Source organism: Plasmodium malariae (assembly GCF_900090045.1).
Source record: "Plasmodium malariae genome assembly, contig: PmUG01_00_8, whole genome shotgun sequence".
In the NCBI taxonomy this organism is placed as follows: Eukaryota; Apicomplexa; class Aconoidasida; order Haemosporida; family Plasmodiidae; genus Plasmodium; species Plasmodium malariae.
The window spans coordinates 82,888-104,496 of record NW_021638326.1 but is presented as its reverse complement, the minus strand read 5'-3'; the positions used below and the strand labels follow the sequence as shown (position 1 = coordinate 104,496).

The 21,609-nt window shown below is 18.7% G+C and overlaps 3 protein-coding genes across 3 annotated transcripts; 1 reads left to right on the top strand and 2 right to left on the bottom strand.

Annotated features, from left to right (window-relative positions):
- Positions 1–5,921: 5,921 nt before the first annotated feature.
- On the top strand, positions 5,922–8,275 carry PmUG01_00021900 (STP1 protein; the record flags this gene model as incomplete). The annotated part of the gene is made up of 3 exons (XM_029006888.1): positions 5,922–6,906; positions 6,985–7,067; positions 7,160–8,275. The coding sequence occupies 3 exons, from the start codon at positions 5,922–5,924 to the stop codon at positions 8,273–8,275; spliced, it is 2,184 nt and encodes a 727-aa protein (XP_028859288.1).
- A 5,324-nt stretch (positions 8,276–13,599) lies between these two features.
- Positions 13,600–14,487, bottom strand: PmUG01_00021800 (fam-m protein; the record flags this gene model as incomplete). The annotated part of the gene is made up of 2 exons (XM_029006877.1): positions 13,600–14,274; positions 14,401–14,487. The coding sequence occupies 2 exons, from the start codon at positions 14,485–14,487 to the stop codon at positions 13,600–13,602; spliced, it is 762 nt and encodes a 253-aa protein (XP_028859287.1).
- Positions 14,488–17,175: 2,688 nt separating this feature from the next.
- PmUG01_00021700 (fam-l protein) lies at positions 17,176–18,136 on the bottom strand (the record flags this gene model as incomplete). The annotated part of the gene is made up of 2 exons (XM_029006866.1): positions 17,176–17,925; positions 18,050–18,136. The coding sequence occupies 2 exons, from the start codon at positions 18,134–18,136 to the stop codon at positions 17,176–17,178; spliced, it is 837 nt and encodes a 278-aa protein (XP_028859286.1).
- Positions 18,137–21,609: the final 3,473 nt, after the last annotated feature.

The following is a 21,609-nucleotide window of genomic DNA, read 5'->3' as shown; positions in this document are numbered from 1 at the left end:
ATTAAGAAAAAAATTACTAATTTTACGGATGATATACTGTTAATATTTCTAATTTTATAAAAATTTACTTTTGAAAAACAATTTTTAATAATATAGTAAATATTATAATAATATAGTAATACTAATAATAAATGGAGAAGTCAATATTCTGTGTTATTTATGATACATTTTTATGGTTATTCCTTGAGTACATACAATCCACAATATTCTATCATATCTTTAAAAAATCAAATTAATATATTATTACGTTAAATGATCTAACAATAAATATATATTTAAAAGTAAATGAAAATTAATTTTATGTTTTCTTATTATAATTTTTGATAATTATAATTTTTTATTAAGTTTAACTTACACCATTATTTCTGAGTGAACGTCTCTACATTCATCTATAAAATTTTTTTTTTTTTTTTTAACTAAATATATGTAATTACCATAAATAATAATATAATAAAACATTAGATTAAATGTAAGATAGTTTTAGAAATATTTCACACAATTTCATTAATTTAATAATATATCAATTTAATATACATACAATAAATTATAGGATATCGTAATTACATAAAACATAAGAACGGTTAACGCTTTGATCGTCAAAAACATATATGATTAAACAATTATTTACTTTATAATGAATATATTTATTTTTATTTATTCTTTTAAAAATACATAATTCTAGAAACGTGATTTACAGGTTAACCTAATAAGTTGAAATAAATATATGAATAATTAATATTTTGTTAAAAATACTTTTAGAAACATAAACGTATTGTACCTACGTATTTCCATAACGTTTGAAAAGCAATACGGATGAATGTAATTATACAAATATTATATATACAAACAATTATTGTAATCATCGGATATTCAACTTAATATAATAATTCATAAGAAATATTATTCTTATCAAAAATTAATTAAAAAAAAGTTTATAGATATTAGCATTATCATATTTTTAATGTTTTAATATATATATACTATTTCCGTTATAAGATTTATAAGCAATCTTATATATTATTTACTATTTTTTCAAAGTACTGGATTATTTCAATTTCTTACTCTCAGATAAGGATTCCATATATAATGCACTATAAACCATTTAAAAATTTTGATAATAATTTATATACATAAACTGTAAAATAAATTATTAGAAGTACGTTATATAATGAAATCCTTCTAAATATTTACTTATATATAAAACGTTGCAGGAATAGAAACATTCATAAGTTCTAATCGTTTTCTTTTTGAAATGTTTTTTTAAAAAATAAATTAATATTTTTCTCAATTATTTAATTTTGTAAATAAATTAAAAAATAATATACACATGTTTTAACTTTTTTATTAAATGCTTTATATATCTATATTAAATATATTATATTCTTACATATGCACAAATATATCAATAAATTGAATATTTTTTCATATTATATCATTTTTATACCAAATATACATTATATACAAATAAGACAAAATAAATGTAAATTATTATTAAATTTTAATGTCCAATATATGATTTTATAATTTAAATAACTATATATTTCAAAATCCACACAAAATAATAGATTTATTTAAATGTTCAGTTTTTATTGAATTTATTGCATTATATATATGGTTTCAAGTATTATTATTTTAAATAAACTTTTCTTCCATTTTTTATAAAGATAAATTGTTTGAAACTTTCCCATTTTTTACATGTTTGATACCAATTGTTTGCTTTCTACTTCTATAAAATTCCTAAGTTTCAGTTAATTCATATAGTATTATTATCTATTTAAAAGTCATAACTTAATATGTCACCATATAAAGAGATGTATTTTATAAAATTGTAATATATTTTGTATTCAGAGTAAAACACTAAGAAAAATATGACTCAGTTTTAAAGTGTAACTACCTTAAAACATGTTAATGAACCGAATAAAACCACTAAATGTCAATGATATTCGTTTTCGTTAAAAATACTCATTTGAGGGTCTCCAGTTACCAGTAAAAGAACCTTCTGATTCTAGTACATATTAATATGCATCATTATTTTCAGTAATTATATTAACATTTATTTCAATATATTTCATGCAGTTTTTCTCTAAAGCTATCAATTATTCTACTTAAAAATTTGAATATTCTACTTTGAAACCTATTATATATTAAGACAATGCATTGCTGTCATAATAAATTTTAATTTACAATTAAGTATTATTTTTTAATACTATTACATATTTTTTAACTTTTCCGCTATATTCAAAAAATATTATATATAATTTGAAATGTATATTTGAGAACAATGACCAAGTAACAGTCATGGCTCTGGAAATGCTTACCTTATTTACGTGACAGTAGATATTATACAATATATACTGTAAATAATTTGAATGTATAGATGTTCTATAATAATAATTTTGTTGAATATAAAAAAATTTCGTGAACAAGATAATTCAAGTGTACTGTTAAAAATACAAAAAAAAAAAGGATTAGAATAATTTTTTTTAATATTTAAATTCCATATATAATAATACATAACAGATGGTAATTCTAAAAGTATAATAAAAACAAAGTGAGAACTAATTTCCTAATGTAAATGAAAAACAAGAAATTAAAATACAAATATTTTAAGCAAAATTATATATCATAATCATTAACATATAAGATTTGAAAAAGCTATAATTTTAATTATATTCCTATTATCGATATAATTGTTCATCATGAGTATTGTTAGTATAAAGGGTTTTTTGTAAAAACAATAAATATATATAAAATATACAAATTGATATGTAAATAGAAGGGCATATTAATAATTATATAATAATATCGAGAAAAGTAACTGCAACGGATAGACATAATTATCATTAAATTAACTAAAAATTTGTAATAATAAGAATATTTTTTGTTATAGTGCATGATTAAACATACGTAATAACACACATACAGTTATAATTAAATAATGTGAGCGTAATAGATTATAGATCGTTATATATGAAATATTGGTGCTATAATCTCAAAATTTGAAATAGAACAAATTATATATATAATAATAATATTTTATCCCTAAGGGTTAAACAACACAAAAACCTAATAACATTATTTCATATTTAATTTTATGATAATGTGTATAAATGCAACTTATCCCATTTTTAGTAAAAGCACATAAAATATAAAATTCCTTTTATGGCATATTGTGAGTCTGCCTCTATATACATAAATAAAAGAATATACATAATATTGCATTATATTTATCTTAATATAAATTTTTATATTATTGTTTAAAAAGCAATTCGGTATTGTAATACGTCGATAATTATAAATTCCACAATAAAATAATATGAACTATAATTTTAAATTCGTTATGACATTTTATAATAATATACATTACAGCTACTTCATTGTATATATATATATATTAAATAAGAAAAAATGATAATATATTATTTAAAGTTACTAAAATATATTAACTAGCTTTACTTTTACGTTTATTTTCATCTATATTCTTTGCTATCTATATATATATAACGTTCTATTTCATTAGAGTTATTGATTTGAAATATTTACATATATAAAATAATTATTTCAATGATAAATATTATTTTTTTAAATATATTAATAAAATAATTATAGTTATATAAAAAAATATTCAAGAATTTTTACGAATAATTATTAATTTTTTATTATATTAAATTAAATGTCATGATATAAATGCATTGATCTGCTATAAATTTGATCGAATGTTCAAACAAAATAATAAGATATATAGTAACAAAAAAAAAATATTTTTGTAAATATATAAATAAGAAAGGGAGAAAAAAAAAAAATATTGCATATATATATTTGAAAACAATTATTAAAAAGTTCTTCCAAAATTCTTTTAGATATTTCAGAAAATCATATATTCTTTTATTTTTCCACAAAATAATCCTCCGTTACAAATTAATTTTGTATTATTTCTATCACATACTCAATATATTCAAATACAAAAATAAATATATAATATATTAAATAAAAGAAAAATTGTTTTTATATTATATCCTCATATCTTTTAATTAATCAAAATAATTTAAAAAGAAATATTATAGATTGTAAGAGATTAAGATAAAAAAAACAAACATAGAACAAAAATTTTGTATAACTCCAAAATAAAAATTTAAATAAATATGGAAAATTTTTTTTTTTATTTATTTTGATTTTATCAAGTTAACTACAATAAACTAAATGTTTATGTGAACTAACAATACACAAAAAATTATTATCAATTATATATGCATATATTTTTTTTAATTTTCTTACCATTCTACATCCATTATGGAGTTGTTTCAAATAAAGAATTAAATTTATAAAAAATATATTCACATAATAGTAGAATAACCTATGTTATTTCGAATAATTTTGTATTGTTGCATAATGTAATTTGCAAACTCAAATCATAAAAAAAATAATAAAATAATATATGAGCTTTTTTATTTTGCATACTAAATAAATATATATCAGTAGTGTTAAAATGATATTTACATACCGTTATTAAATTCACTAAAAAACAAAAAACAAATTAAATATTTACAATATATTTATTATAACATATATATTACTATTTACAGAAATATTATTATGATATTTCAATGCTCATATTATTATTTAACGTAATATATTATTCAATTTACATGTAATTGTAATATTATATTTTTATAGCGTAAGACTTCAGTTTAATTCACATAATTTTAAGTATATTGTAATATTTTTTTACTATAACTCTATCTAAAAATTTCTTATATTTAGAGTAAGTAGACAAACTTATTTTCATTAATTAATATGACTAATTATATAATTCATTAAATGAATTTTTGTATAGATGGAATCGTTCATATCCAAAAGTCATAATAGTCATATATATAAGAAAATAAATATATAATATATTATAATTTTTTGAAACTATAAAATAGCTTAATGTAAACCATAAATAAAAAAACTTTTATGTACTTGATATATATATATATATATAATAATAAGTTTCATAATTGCAGCTCAATGGTATACACCCTCTACAGATATAACGAAAAATTAGAATAATATGTATATTATTAATTCTCATATATAGGCTCAATATAGTAAATTAAAAGCAATTTTAACCTTATAATTATAGTATTATAATGTTTAACATAAAAAATAAATAACAAAATAAAACAAAAAAAAGGAAAACTACTATAAATACTAGTAATAATTTGGTTTATAGATTATTTATTTTCGGAATAACAGAATAAAAGTAACCGTTTACATTAATACAGGTTATAATATTTATATATATGTATGTATTTATTAATAAAAAAAAGTAAAAAACAGTCATACATAAATTAACTGTATATTTACACAGTAATTTTTATATTACATTTTAATGCAACTTATATGTAATTGTTTATGTTTATATTGCTTTTACTTTATAATGGAAATGAGAATATAATATACGAATAATTACATGACTGTGATTTTATATCAAAATAAAATTACAACATATTCTCCGTTGTGATATATTTAAGATAAAAGAAGATAAGGAACTCATAAAATAAATAATAATGTATTCGAGTAATTTTTAGTTTATACATAAATTCTCGTGTGAACGATAATTTCATAATTCATTTTTATTGATATATATTAATTTTAACTTATGCAGTTCATACATAAAAATATGTAAATTTGTATTTTCCTTCAAGAGTTTTATATACAACAAACTAGATTATTCATATAAAGTCATCATGGATAATTGTTTTTCGTCGGTAATATTTATAGCTTCTTAGTGTTCATATGTTTACACATAAACTATTTATTTATTATAAAAAAAATTATCATGCAACTAACGTAGAAATTAAACCTTAATTAATATTTAATGGTTATTTTGGAACTAGGAATGGAGAATTCTAGGTAGTCATGTTTGGAGTTACTATATGAAACCAGAGTTTAAGGATATTGGAATATATATACAAGAGAATACTCGTTTATTAAACAATGAGGATAATAAAGAAAAATTTAGAAATAAATGCAAAGAAATGGCTCATTATCTAATTCAGAATAAGAAAGCACCACAATTTGTAGAACAAAGTAAGTGGGAGGAAACACTAATATATAGATATCAACAGCACTATAAAGAACTAAATAAAAAATTTGGAGGTTGTTTTATGATTTTAGATAATAATAAAAAAAAACTTTTAGAATTAAAATATGAAGCAGAAGATTTTTGCGAACAAAATAAAAATTATAATGAATATCTAACAAAATTTAAAGTAGCAGGTAATACATATAATTGTAAGGGTGATGCACAATGTATGAAAATATGTAATATATATAATGAATGGATTACAGAAAGGCAGAAACATTTTAAGGATGAAAAAAGTTTTATTGAACAGAATTGTAAAACGTCAAAAAAAAATTTAACATTTCCAACAAAAAAATGCAACCTAATGAGATCTCAAACATTTGGAGGAATTTCTAAGTGCTTAAACATTGATAAAAAAACAGATGTAGAAAGTGTATCTAAAGAAACAAGCAAAGGAACACAAGAAAAAGAAGGTGAAAGTATAACTCAGGTTTTATCTGTTCCTAAAATGCAAGCGTCACCTCAAGAAGAGATTTCTCCCAGAGAAGATCCTTTACATTCAGAATTACTTCCATCTCAAAGGGTGATAGAGAATCCAGGTGATTCCGAAAAAAATAAAGAAACTGAAACCAAAAAACTTCCAGAGTCTGAAACATTTAAACATCCTTTAATTCCTGAATCTCAACTTATGGAAATAAAAGAAACATCTGTACCATTAACTCCAGTTACTGAAAACTCCAAAGCTCCATTTAATCCTGCAACTGAATCATCTTCCTTCGAAAAACCAATTATTGCGTCTCATCGTCGTCCTTCTACTAAACTCCCTGAAATTTCAGGTACCATGAATACGATATATTTTTCTATATTAGAAATAAATACCCTAAAAAACGTATATATTTAAAAATTTATTACAGATCCAGCAGAAAATTCACGTAATACATATTTAACATATATTTTAATAAGCTTTATAGTTATTTTGTTTTCCTTTTTTATTAAAGTAAAATAAAACTTAAGTAATCAGTATGTTATAAAAATTTGATTATTGTAATAATTCATTCTATAAATTTGTTTTTCTTTTTTGTATTGTAGTATTCATTATTAGGGATGTTTAAAAAGAAAGAGGAGGTAAAAAGAAAACATATGAAATTTCTGAGAATAATAATACCTTCATTTTCTAACATAAAGAGTATGCTAAGTTATGATCGTTTGGAACAACCAATATATAATGAGGATGAAATTATAAAAAAAATAGAAATACATGAACATAACATGAGAAAAGATATAAATATGTCAAAACAAAAAAAAGACATATCAAAAACTATAATTGAAGTACATATGGAAGTACTACAAGAATTCATGAATATAGAATGGGAAAACAAAAAGGTAAAATTTTTAGAAATATGCTTAGAAGATTTAACAGAAGAAGAATATAAGGCCTATCAAAAATTAACAAATGATGAATTAATAATAGATAACTTTAAAAGCACAAATGATATGAAAAAAAAAATTATTCTATGCAATGAATGGCTAGAAAGACATAGAAATATTTATGAGAAATTAAAAAGAGTAGAATGGTTTAATAATTTGAAAAATGAATGGAAGATAGAAAAAGATTATATAAAAGAAATGGAGGAATTGAATGAGACAAATTCAAATGAATATAACAAAGTTCCATTTCCAGAAAGAGAAAAAGAAACATGGAGACAGTGGATATCAAAAAAGAGTAAGGTCGTAAAACAATATTTGGAACAAGAATGGACTAAAGGATTTTCACAGGAATTAGAGAATATTTCATATAAATATGAAAATAAAGGAACTAAGGAAGATGCACCATTAATAAATGTAGGAGAATTGGAGAACAAAGATGATTATGAAGAATTATATAAATATATAAAAAATAAATCACTGGCAAAACTGTGTATACTAGTACTTATGATGATATTAGAAGAGTGCGAAAAAGAGAATTTTATAGGAAATAGGGAATCATATTTTGATGGTTTAATAAATGAATTGAAGACAGATGTAAATTTAGGGATAAAAACAGAAATTTCAGAAAACATAACTGGAATTAACGGAAATGTTTTGGAAAATAAGGAAAATATTGTTTATATGGAGGAAAACAATTATAGAAGGGACATGAATGAATGGGTAACAGAAGATACTAAGTACTTGAATTTTATAGATAGTGATAATAATCTAGACTAATAAGAATGAATTATAGAAACATGCATTATATAAATATATATTATACATCCAAAATATATTCGGACGTTAATTAAGTGTAATCATGGGACTCCTATGAAACATACGCTATAAATTTTTTTATAATACAAATTAAAAAGAAATAGAAAAATGTAAAATAGTGAATAATATATATGAGAAAAGAACATATGAAATATAAAAAATCAAATTCAGGTACGTAAAATATATTTTAATTATATATTATTTTTTTATTTGCGTAAAAATATCTGTAATAATCTTATATTAATTTTTAATATAAGAAAAGTAGAAAAATAGTAATACATATATATATAAAAATAAAAAATTAATATTTTACGAAAATATAAAAATTGTAAGAACAAATAAATATTTTGAAAAATTGAAAAAGAAAAAACAATAATTTTGAAATACTATTTTTGAAATAATATAATATTATTTCATAAATTTATATATTTTTATTTTATTCCATTTCTGCTTAGTATATAGTTTTTTCTACATTTAGAAAGCTACTTATTTGCATCTTTCATAATCCCCATTATTATAACGTTTAAAGTTATAATTAATATAAAAAATATGTTAAAAAGAGAAATTAAAATACATTAAAACATATGAAAATACATAAATAACTTATATAATCACATATATTATGAAAAAAATATAATATACAATTAATGAATTTCTTCTAGCCTATTATATTTTAATAGATATTTGCAGATTAATAGAGTACATCTAATACAATTTTGTAATCATTTATCTGTTATATATAACAGTATTTTTTTTTTGAATTATAAATATATTCGAAAAATAAAAAAACCGTATTTATAAATTCTATCTCTTAATAAAGCATTTAATTTTTTTTTAATAAAAAATATTTTATCTTATATGGAACAGCTTCACATATAATTATATATTTTAATAAGATTAAAGAATTTTTTTTTTTTGACTTATATAACTTTTATTAAAATACAAATAAAAAATCAATGAAATTAGTAAAAATAATAAAATATGATAACAATGATGTTATGTTAAATGTATATATTTTTACGTTAGCGCTTATATAATACTGGATTTTGTAAGAGGATATATACAAACAAATATAAAAATAATACTGCCATTTTTTAAAATTTTTTTTATAGTACATTATATTTTATTAATATTTTTATGAAATTAAAGACATATATATTGTTATATATGAAAATGTATATATTCTAAATAATACTAAATTTATTCCCTTCCAAATTTTTATAAAAATAAATGAGAAACAAAAATGAATATAATTATATTATTGAAATTTTAAAATATATCATATATGTTTATTTGATTTCTCTAAATAAAATCTTTAAAATCATTGTTATTATGTAATATTAATAAAAAAATTTTTAGCGACTTTCTCTTTACATTTTCACGAGAATTTACAAATTTTAATTTTCAGCTTTTTCTTTATTCTTTTTCTCTCTTGTAATTACAAAAAAATATTTTCCTCTTTTCTACTTCGTTAATAAGATTATTATTTATTAGTTGTTCTTTACTATTTTTTAAATCATCCGTATATATATTTATAAAGTAAATTAATACTTGACCTATGTGTTAAACTATAAAATTCCTCTTAATATGTAATAATTTTCCATTTGCATCTTATCGACAAAAATATATATGTTATAGATTTTTATTTATTTACATGAATTAAAAACTATATTAACAACATTATGCTTGATTTTTAAAAAATATCAATAATTTAGTAATATTATTAGTAACAAATATTAAATATATATTTTTCTGATATAACTATAAGTATTGCAAGGAAAAAATCAATACTGACCGAAATATAAATTCATTTTTGTATTATAACTTATAATACATAAAATATGTATATTATTATTTATTAAAAATATTTTATTAAGAAAATAATTATTTTTTCTAATGATCATTATTTACATTATTCATGTTTCAACAATTCTTAATAAATTCAATTAAATGATATTCTTATATTATAGAACAAATAATAGATATTTAGTTCATTTAAAGTGTATTAGTTTAATATAAATAAGGATCTTTTCAAAAAATACTTTTATGTTTTATTATAAAAAAATATATATAACCAATATATTTAATTAATATGGAGTATACATTAAAGGAACATTAACATATATGTTGTCTTTTATTTTTTATATTTGATATGTGAACATGATAAATTTTTTAATCTATCTATAATCATATAAACACATTGAACGTAATTGAAATTATATTAAATATTAAATATTATAAAAGAATAATTACATAAGTTATCCAATGAATGTAGTTATGATTTAATATAACAGTCACTGTAGTAAGTCATAATATTTTGAAATGTATAACACCCGTTGATAACAATTCTACTTTATTAAGTGAAACAATTATGTAAATATTAAAAAACGATACATTAATATTATAAATAAAAAAATGAAATAAAATCTATAGAATATCCACAGTAAAATAACTTTAATCAATATATTTTTTAACAATTATAATAATTATAATAATTATTCTACTATTTTAAGTTGTACATGTTTCATGAAAAAAAAAAGACAACTAATTCCATATATAAGCTAATAATAAAAACGATTTTTTTTTTATTTCTCCTTAGTTTTTTAAAAATATACTTAATTATATGTTAAATATATAAATAATTTAAGTTATAACATATAATTTATATATTATACTAAATATATATAATCGTAAGGTATTTTAGAACAATAAGAAATATATTAAAAAAAAAAAAAACGAAATAACTTAATATTATTTTTTATGTATATTGAATTAAATGTTATCAGAATTTTGAAATCATCTGACATATATCATTGATAAATAAAATAGCAGTAATATATACCATATTGGAAAATATTATCATATTAACCTTCGCAACTATTTTTTTATATATTGAAATAGAAAAAAATATCTTAAGGAATATAAAACAACATTAAAAACGACATCAATAATATTTTTATATAAATCAAAAATTTAAAACCTTGAAACGAAAACATTAATCAAAATATTGAAATATATATATTATTTCTTTATAACTTTATTTAAAATTTTTATTATTTTTTCTATTTCAGTTTATAAAATTGAAAATTTAACCAATTATATAACAATTTTAACATTTTTTTCTTGTATTGACCTATCTTATGTGTGACATTGTTTAAAGCTCATTTACGATTTACGCTAACAAGGATGCATTATAATTTTGCTTAAATTTAGATGGGAAAACTTCTTACCATTAGTAAATAATTCATAAATATATTCTTCTCAAGTATTATTATTATTATTATTTTACTACCTTAATACCCTATTTTATACTAACATGCACGAAATTAAAAAAAATCGATAAATGATAAATAATATACATATTTAACACTATATTATAATTATTAAATTTTCTATAAATTAAATTATAATGGTAACAAGTGGTATTTATGTTTCTATATTTCGTTTTTCTTTACTTTATATAAATGGAAAAATACGAAACATATTCCTAATAATATAATAGGAAGTAACATGATAATATTTATAAGATCTGATAAGTAGAAAGATAATTCTTATATTCTTGCATTTTCAGATAGAATTTATTTTTGTAGTATCCATGCATCTTATTACTTATATATTCATATAACAATGATATTTTAAAAAAGGGGTATTACATTTCTCATTGCATAAAATTTTCAGTTATAATTGTAATTTGTTAACTGGAAACGTCACAATACTCACGCATTTTTTATCATTCTACATAACTATGTATATCTTTGGATTTTACTATAAATATGAATTTTAGCTATTAAGTAGATATGATACATTTTGCATTATATTTAATATGACCCATAAAATAATAGTACAAAATATATATAATATTGAAACTATAAAAAATTATTGAAACATTGACATATTTATATAAAAAGAATAAATACAATAGTACTAATGGTGATCAAACTGTTAGTTATATTTTTCACGAACATTTCTTTATAGTAATCGTATATTTAGTAAAACAAAAGTTTTAACACATGATGCATACATCTAATAAATATAAAAACAAATTTATTCTGTTATATTTTTTAATCGTTGTTTTTATTTCTACATTAATAATTTATTAAAATATATATTATATATATGGTGAACTGCATTATAAGACACATAACAAAAATAAGTTATAAAAATAATATAGTAATATGTTACTAATTTATTTATGTAACACAAACTTAAAATATTTTAAGCAGAATTAATCTGTAAACATTATTTACTCAGTTCTACAAATTCAATGTATACATAATTTAATTTTCATAAAGATATAATTTCCGTGCTAAACAAATTCCTTTCATTTATATATTAAAAATATATAATGTAAATAAAAAAAACACTACAGTTTAAAAATTTTCTCTTTAAAATTCAAAATATATTAATTTAATATTTTTTTCTATATATATGAGGAAAATAATATATTTTTTTTAAAATACTTGAAGAATATTTTTTTCTTCCTAAAAAATAATTGATTCTATATTTAATAATATTTGTAAACTAATAAAATAAAATAATAGTAGTAGTAAAATTAAAATATTATCGATAAATCCTAAATTCAGTATCCTAATCAAAGGGATATTACTTTATAATATATCTATAATTTTACTTTTATACGATGAAAGAAAGTCTAAAAGATTATTACAATAATTGTTACAAACAGTATATTTTATAATATATTTTACTTATAGCATATTATTTATAATATATATTAAGTTCTTTATTAACTAAAACAATACACATATATATATCAATGCAACGAAATATCATCACTATCTTTTAGTAAAATATAGGAGACTTTTCTTGCTAATTTTAAAATAATACATTTTCTTATTTACCTTAATAAATAATAATTTTAGTATACAATTTATAATATAGAAAGAAAAACATTTTATAGCAAATATAAATTTCTAGAATTATAAATAATTATCTGTTTTGTACTATATTAATTTTCAAGCACAATCACATATTTTTCATATAAATATATTTAATTATATAAATAAATACATTATTCCATAATATTTATTAAGATAAAATCATATTCTGTGTTTAGATACAAAATTATTAAAATATTTAAATCCAAAAAAAAACGAAGAAAATATATTTTTCATGTTGTGTTTCTAAAACACCATATATACTCGCTTGCATTTATAATATTTCAGAAATTATATGTATTCTATTTAAGAACATCACCAAAAATATTACACTTATTATTCATATTGAAAATTTCATTACATAAACATATATATTCCTTATTATTCATTTTACTCATTTATTAACTTAATTTTATTATATTTTTCATTATTTCTTAAGATCTTGTAAGTACTTATTATAATCATAATAGATAACATAATCATAAGCACGCTAAATAATGCTATAAAAATATAGTATTCATTTCCCTGTATCAATGAATCTATAAATGTATTAAAAGGCTCCCATACTGAATCACTCTTAATACTGTCCCATGCATTTTTCAAAGACTCCAGTCTTGGTAATACGGGTATTCCTATTCCCAGCAAGAGAAAAATAAGAAACATAGAAATCCCAATTCCATATTTTCTAAATTTTATTTTTTTTAAAGATATATCACAAATTCTCCTGTTTCTTTCAAGATAATGATCATAATCTTTTTTTTTAACCCATTTTTTTTCAAAATGGAAATGTTTTCCATCAAACATTCCTTTATTATAATCTGTAACTTCTGTATAATATTGTGCCTTATTTAATAAACTTCTATTTAATTGTTTGTTTTTTTTTTTGTCCAGTTTCTCATTTTTAGATATATCTTTTTTTTTGTATTCTGTAGTTTTTGGCATATTCTTTTTTATCCCTAAAGTATATGAATCGCTGTTATGTATACATTTTGCTAGTATTCTATAATTTTTTGTATCTAATCTATCAGGTTCGTAACTTTCATCCATAGATCTATTAAATACTCTCTAAAAAACAATAGCAAAAAATAATTATTTAAAGGAATAAATCATTTCTCTCAAAAAATTAATATTTATAAAAATTAAACTTGGAAATTATTAATAAGCATATATGCTTAAATAGTATTATCATACCTCATCCATGTTAAAATGATATATCAAATTTAAGATGATTAATACAGAAATTTTAATGAACATGGTTGACTTAATTTTACGTTCCATCATATAGATACTTAATATTTTAATATATTAAATGAAAACAATGTTAATAACAATAGAATATACTGTGAGTGATATAAGATTTTGTATTTATTTTAAAATTCACTTTTATTATTCTTTCATAAATATTTAGTAAATTACGTGTAACAATATTAGATTATACTGTATATACGAAGCAAAATAACATTAAAAATATATATTTAATTTTTATTATAATATTACCTAAAATAAAAACTAATCCTCTTTATTATAAAATAATTTCAATTTATTCATAAGCATTAAAAATATATAATCTAATTTTTTATATTGGTACACTAATTAAATAATGTTTTAATTATTTCATACCAAAAAAAAAATATAAAAAAAAATACACCATTTTATTATATTTCGAAATATTACGTTTATATAGAATAGAGAACTTAGAGAATATAGATAATATATTCTTATATGCTAAGTTAATAATAACTAATTGTTATGACTTTTTCCTATTAAATTTAGAATTGTTAACATTATATTTTGGAAATAATCGTTATTCCTAATATAATATATATTTTTATAACTATTTAATAGTAATAATATATTAAATAAATAACATTTTACGTTATGTTAATCATAACAGATACTTCATTTATTCCATAGTAATATATAATATTTTATGTTCTATAAAATATCTAAAAAATTAAAAATATATTCTACTAAGTAATCAATGAAGGAATATATATTCTATATGAAAATAAATTATTTTTTATATTTGTATCATAATTTATAAATTTTACAACTTTTAATTGTTTTATATATAATATTTTTTTAAATGAAAAATATCTGTATGCATCTACCTAATTATTTTTATTGTTTTTTTAATTAATTATATATTTATATATAGGAGATGGTAATATGAGAAAAAAAAACTTTTTCTAAATAAAATTATTCCATATATTATAAAGAATATATATAATTTTAATGCACAAAATAATTTTTACATACTATAATAATATATAATATTAAAAAAGAATTTATACATATATTTTTTATTAATATTTTGATAATCAATATTTTCAATTTCAACATACCGTAATATCTTAAACTCTAGTTTCATTTTCAGCAAGTTCTAAGGACACTTTAAAAAAAAATAAATATTCGTAGGTTATTTCATATAATACATAGTATTTTTTTAATTGACTGTGATAGAACTAAAACAGTATTGATATTATATTATGATTTTCATTTGAATCTATAAAAAATTAAATGTTATAAAAGAAAATTACTTAAAAAATGATTTTATAGGTTATGATGTACAACATATATGTTTAGATAAACATTAGGAAAAGAAAGAAAACGGAGTATCTCTTTCAGTATACATTATTCATAGTTATCAAACAAAAAAAAAAAAGAAAAGGATACGTAGTTATCATCTATAAAAATAATAGTTCTTTCTTTTATTTTTAATTTTTTTTTGTTAAATGATTATTATTAATTTGAAAAAGTTACTAATACATACTATATACAAAATATAATTTTATGAATGTTAAAAATAACATTAAACATTTACTTAGTATTTTTATAGATAATCATACAAAATAGAACATATATATATATATATGTGAACATAGAAAAAATTATATTACTTCAAAAATAAATATATATACGTTCATTACATTTAGTGAATAATTTTATTTTTATAAATATAAAACACATTTTTAGTAGACTATAATTATGAAAAACCCATGGCAAGAAATTAAAATGATCAACATATTATTTATTAATATATAATTATAATTAATTCATTAAGTGAATTCTGTAATTATATTAAATATTTCAGTAAATATATATTTAAAAAAAAATTCCAGAATTTCACTGATTCACAAATAACTACAACTATAAAATAGTTATTGTTTTATTTTTTGTTGAGTTCTATATAATTAACATACCAAAGTTAGTAAATAATTATAAATAGTATATATTAAGAAAACAATTATCATTTTATTATACGTTTCTAAGTAAAAATTTGTAGAATGCATAACAAAAGGGCGTTTACTAAATTGATATGTACCGTAAATGTTCTAAAAAACATTTGACACAATTTATTTTATATAGCAATTACTATTTTTTTTTAAGAAAAAAAAAAAAAAAATATAAATATATATATATATATATATTAAGACATCATAGAACATTCCCTTCTTTTTATTATTTCATAACAAGACACTTTTGCTTATGATTTAAAATTAATAAGACTTTTTTTTAATTGCTTCAACAAAAAATAATTTATACTGGAGAAAGATAAAAAATATAAAGCACCATTTCTTATAAAATATATATAATTTAACATACAATTTTAATAAAATTATATAAATTGTTTTTTTATGTATTAATTTTAACACACAAACGTATACTTTTCATAATAATTTATTAAAATATGTATACACATATATATACGAAGTCATAATATTTATCATGATGAAAATATATCTTAATGTACAAAATGAAAAACACGAAAAATTAAAATCCATAATAAAACTAAGAAATATTTTTTTACAGTGATTTATTAAAATGTCCTTCTGTATGCACATTTATGTATATAATTTTTGCAATTATATATATGTTTATTTTACATATTATTAAATATACTACATATATTAGTTCTTATTGAATATTTATTTACGGAAAAAATCATTATCTCTTTGGTATATTTTACCTTTTCTTGAACTTAATTCTTTCATATTTTTTAACTTTTTTATGGTAATATACAATTCGTAATACAATTGTAACTCCCAAAATAAAAAGAGGTAGAAAATAAATTATACTTGTAAAAAAAGGAATAACAATGAAAGACTGTTCCTTTTTAGTTTTAGCTTCTTTTAGTATACTACCTAACCAACAGAAAGGGGATTCCCATAACAATTTTTTTAAAGGATTTATCAAACTATCTCCAAAATTCGTTTTCAATACATTGTAAAACGTATCTACAAGTGCAAAATGCCCAGATAAATCTAATATGATGGGTATTAATAATAATAAAAAGAATAATACAGGTAAAATAAGCCGTAATCCGTACTTTTTAAGTATTATTTTTTTGTAAACTTTATTGCTAATTGTTCTGTTATTTCTGAGAAAATCTTCATAATCAAGTTCTTTGAATATTTTTTTTTCTAAATGGGAATATTTTTTTGTTTCAAATATACAGGTTTTATTTTTCATAGATTGTTTATGGCCTTTAACATTATATAATGGATTTCCATTTGATTGTTTCATGGTTTCTGTGTTCCTTTTTTCATTACTAAATATATCTTTTTTATCGTTATCTCCATTTGGTATATCTTCTTTTAAGCATACTATACTTGAATCCTTAACCTGCTTATATTTTGCCAATAAACGAAAATATCTTGTATATAATTTTTTACGATTATTGTAGCATTCATTCAAAGATTTCTCGTGCGTACTCTGAAATAACAAAAATAAAATTATTATATGATCAAATAAATAATATCATACTAAACAAAAATTATTAATATAAAACTCTAAAAATATAAATAATACATTTATATCTATATAAAATTATTATAACCACATAAGTGTGAAAATGAAATATCCAACTTAAAAGGACAAACGTAACAAATTTAATAAATGACAGTGTTTTATTTTTTTGCTCCATTATATAGATCATTAATATTTAAATATACCAAACAATGATTCATTTGACTACAATAAAATATTCTTTTAATAATAAAGAACACTATTATTTTTTATTTAATTCTTTTTTATTTTATTTTCCCGTAAAAAAAAAAAATTTTATAACTACAATTACTTATACAACAGAAACAAAAAATAATGACTTCGAAAATGAACTATAAATTTTTTATAAAAATGTAATTTTTAAAATAATAACTTTCATTAATATAATACAAATTTATTTCATTATTTGATATTCAAAATATATGAATTTTTTATTTAATACAGTGAAGTAATTAAATAATTTCTTTATCAGCTTTTATCAAAAACCTTATATATATTATTTCACAATATTTATATGTATTGAGTATATAGAAATTATAGAATGTAGAGAATATAGATGATTATTACTTCTAGATATTAGGAGAAGTATCTCTTATTTAAATGACGTTTTCCTTATAATAATTATAACATATTGAAAATCATATTTTGTACCAATTTTTTTCTTATTTGTGGCAGTGGCACCATTTACTTCATAAACATATGCTTTTATTTATGGTATACAACATATTTAAAATATTAAATATATGACGTATCTCTTAATATAGTAAAAAACAATAAATTGAAAAGGTAAATAAATACCGATCTTTTATTTTTGTAATATCCATTTTGAAGGGTATAGTATTTAATTAGTTATATTTTGTAATATTATTTATAAATGTAAAATTGTTAAATTCGTCGATTGAATAATAGATATATTTTTTTATCTAATATATACATTCAGAAGAAATATATTAAATAAAAATTGAGTAATAGTTGTATAAAGAATGTTCACATAAGCAAAATGCTTATAGAATAATACACTTGTTTAATTATGTCAAATGTATTCATGAACATAATATTTTCTTATTAATATATTATATCATAGTTATTTAAGCAATTCTTATACAAAAGTATTATATCCCTTATTTATATAGGATAAAAAGTAAATCACAATTTTTAATATAAGTCCTAATTTAATTATAAAGCTTCATATATTCTCAAATTCATAATGTTCTATTAATAGTTAATTTTTAAATAAGAATTATATCATTATTTATTTATAATTTAATACTTGAACTATAAAAAAATTTAGATATTTATTAATACATTCTTATTTCATATAACTTATTAAATATATAATTTTCAAAATAAGCTTTTTATGAAGATTTTTTGTTATGTTTGCATTTAAATAAAAAGTACAACTTAACACAAAAAATAAAATAATTCTGATTTTACTAAATAAAAAAGTAATCATATATTAAAATTAAAAGAAATATAACATATATTTATTAATAGGATCAAAAATGAAAACATACAACCTTTAAAAAAATAAGAAGAACAGAAATGGTTAAATATATAAATTACTTTATTTGATGAGTTAAAATACATTGATTACGATATAATATAATAGCTTAGATGTCACATATATATTATAATAAAAACCTCAATGAAACAATTATATATGTAATTTTTGCAAGTTAGGAGGTATATATCTTATTCTGATAATTGAACAATTTGAATTTCACATTTTAATGAATCAAGAAAGAATTATTATATATATATATATATATATATATGTAAAGAATAATTAATTGTAATACAAAAAAATATATAGAAACATGAAGACCCTTAATATTATTTAACATATATCTTATTAATTTTTTGTGTAAACATGTACCTGTACAATATCAACGTTTCATAAAAAATATTTTATATGTATACTACAGTTAATTTTTGTTAACATATTTTCATTAACCATAAAGGAAAAATCTATTAGATACAGGCAAAAAGGTATTTCTTAAAACTATCTATCAATTGTAAATATGCTTTAATTTTATCTTTTTCTACTTCAGCGATACATTTTAGAATATTAATAGTATATAAAGAATTAAAATACATAAAAAATAACTAACAACCATACAATTGTAACACTTTATTGAGAATTAAATAATCTCGTTAGTGCATGTCACCCTAATATATATTACAAATTTACTAATGAAATAATAAATAAAAATATAATAAAAATACGATAGAAAATATATTCAATATAGTAAATTCTAAAATATTACTCATATATTCTGAACGTTTTAAACTATTTTTCTTGGTAATACAGACATATTTTGTGTTATAATATATATGAATAAATGCTCTGTATAGTTTTTTTTTAAAGATATATCTTTCACTATATATTCCTTGAATAAAATAGATATGCATTTCGTGAATAATTTTTTTGATGCAATTCTCGAAATATCATTATATTTACATTAATACTTTCCATGATCTTTTAATTCAACATTACTTCTTTGTATTAACAATTATCATATACATTATATTGTAACATAACTTTAATTATATATTATCTCTTCCTTTTTAATTTTCTGAAAATATTATAACAGTTATTGAAACTAATAATCCATTTCCACTGTTCTAATTATGTAAAAGAATATAAAAGATTTATTACAAAGTAAGGAATATATTTTTATTATTTATAAGGTGATAAAGTTCTTTACTCATAATACTAATTATCTTACAGGTGTATATTTGAGCATACAATATGCAGAAGCAAAAATATAAAGCAAAATTTATGCTAAATTATTATAACTAACTAGTTAAATATGGAAACATCAAATTAAAAAAGATAAATCTGAGTAATTTTACTAATATAAAATATTAATTTTTTCCATTAAATATGGATTTATTTATTTTTAAAATATATCAATTTTGTTAAAAATACTACATTATATTCACAAGTTAGTAACATAAGCGTATAGTAATTTCCATAGTTATTTTATTTTTTAAAAAATTAGAAAATTCCATGAATAGTGTACAAGATATAAAAAACTAAGATAATTTAAAAAATATTTTTTTATACATTCCCAATAAATTTATTATTAATAAAAGAAGCAATAAAATGATATTTCAGAAAACTAATTTTCTTAATGAATGATCAAAAAACATACATATTTTAATAACGTGACAGAATAGATCTAAATTTTTGTTATTAATACTTTTCAGAAAAATTATAAAATGTACTTTCTGATACACAAAAATTTTATTTTATAATTATCATACAAAAATTACATATTCGTTGAGAATGAGAATATTAGCATATATTAGAAATATAGTTAATATATTTTTAAAGGAATTCCATATAATGAGCTTAATTATTTATGCATATCGTACTTTTTAAACACTATTTTACAAAAGAAAAATACAAATTATTGTATAAGATAAAGGAGTATCCATAAGATGGAAAGGAAATATAAAAAATGTTTTTTTTTATAGCTAAAATTATAACCTAATATGTACCATATATATACGACATGTAAAATATTTGTAGAAGAATAATTTTAAAAGTATATTCTAGAATTTAATTCAAATAAAAAATTATAATATTTTAAAGAGCTTTATTCA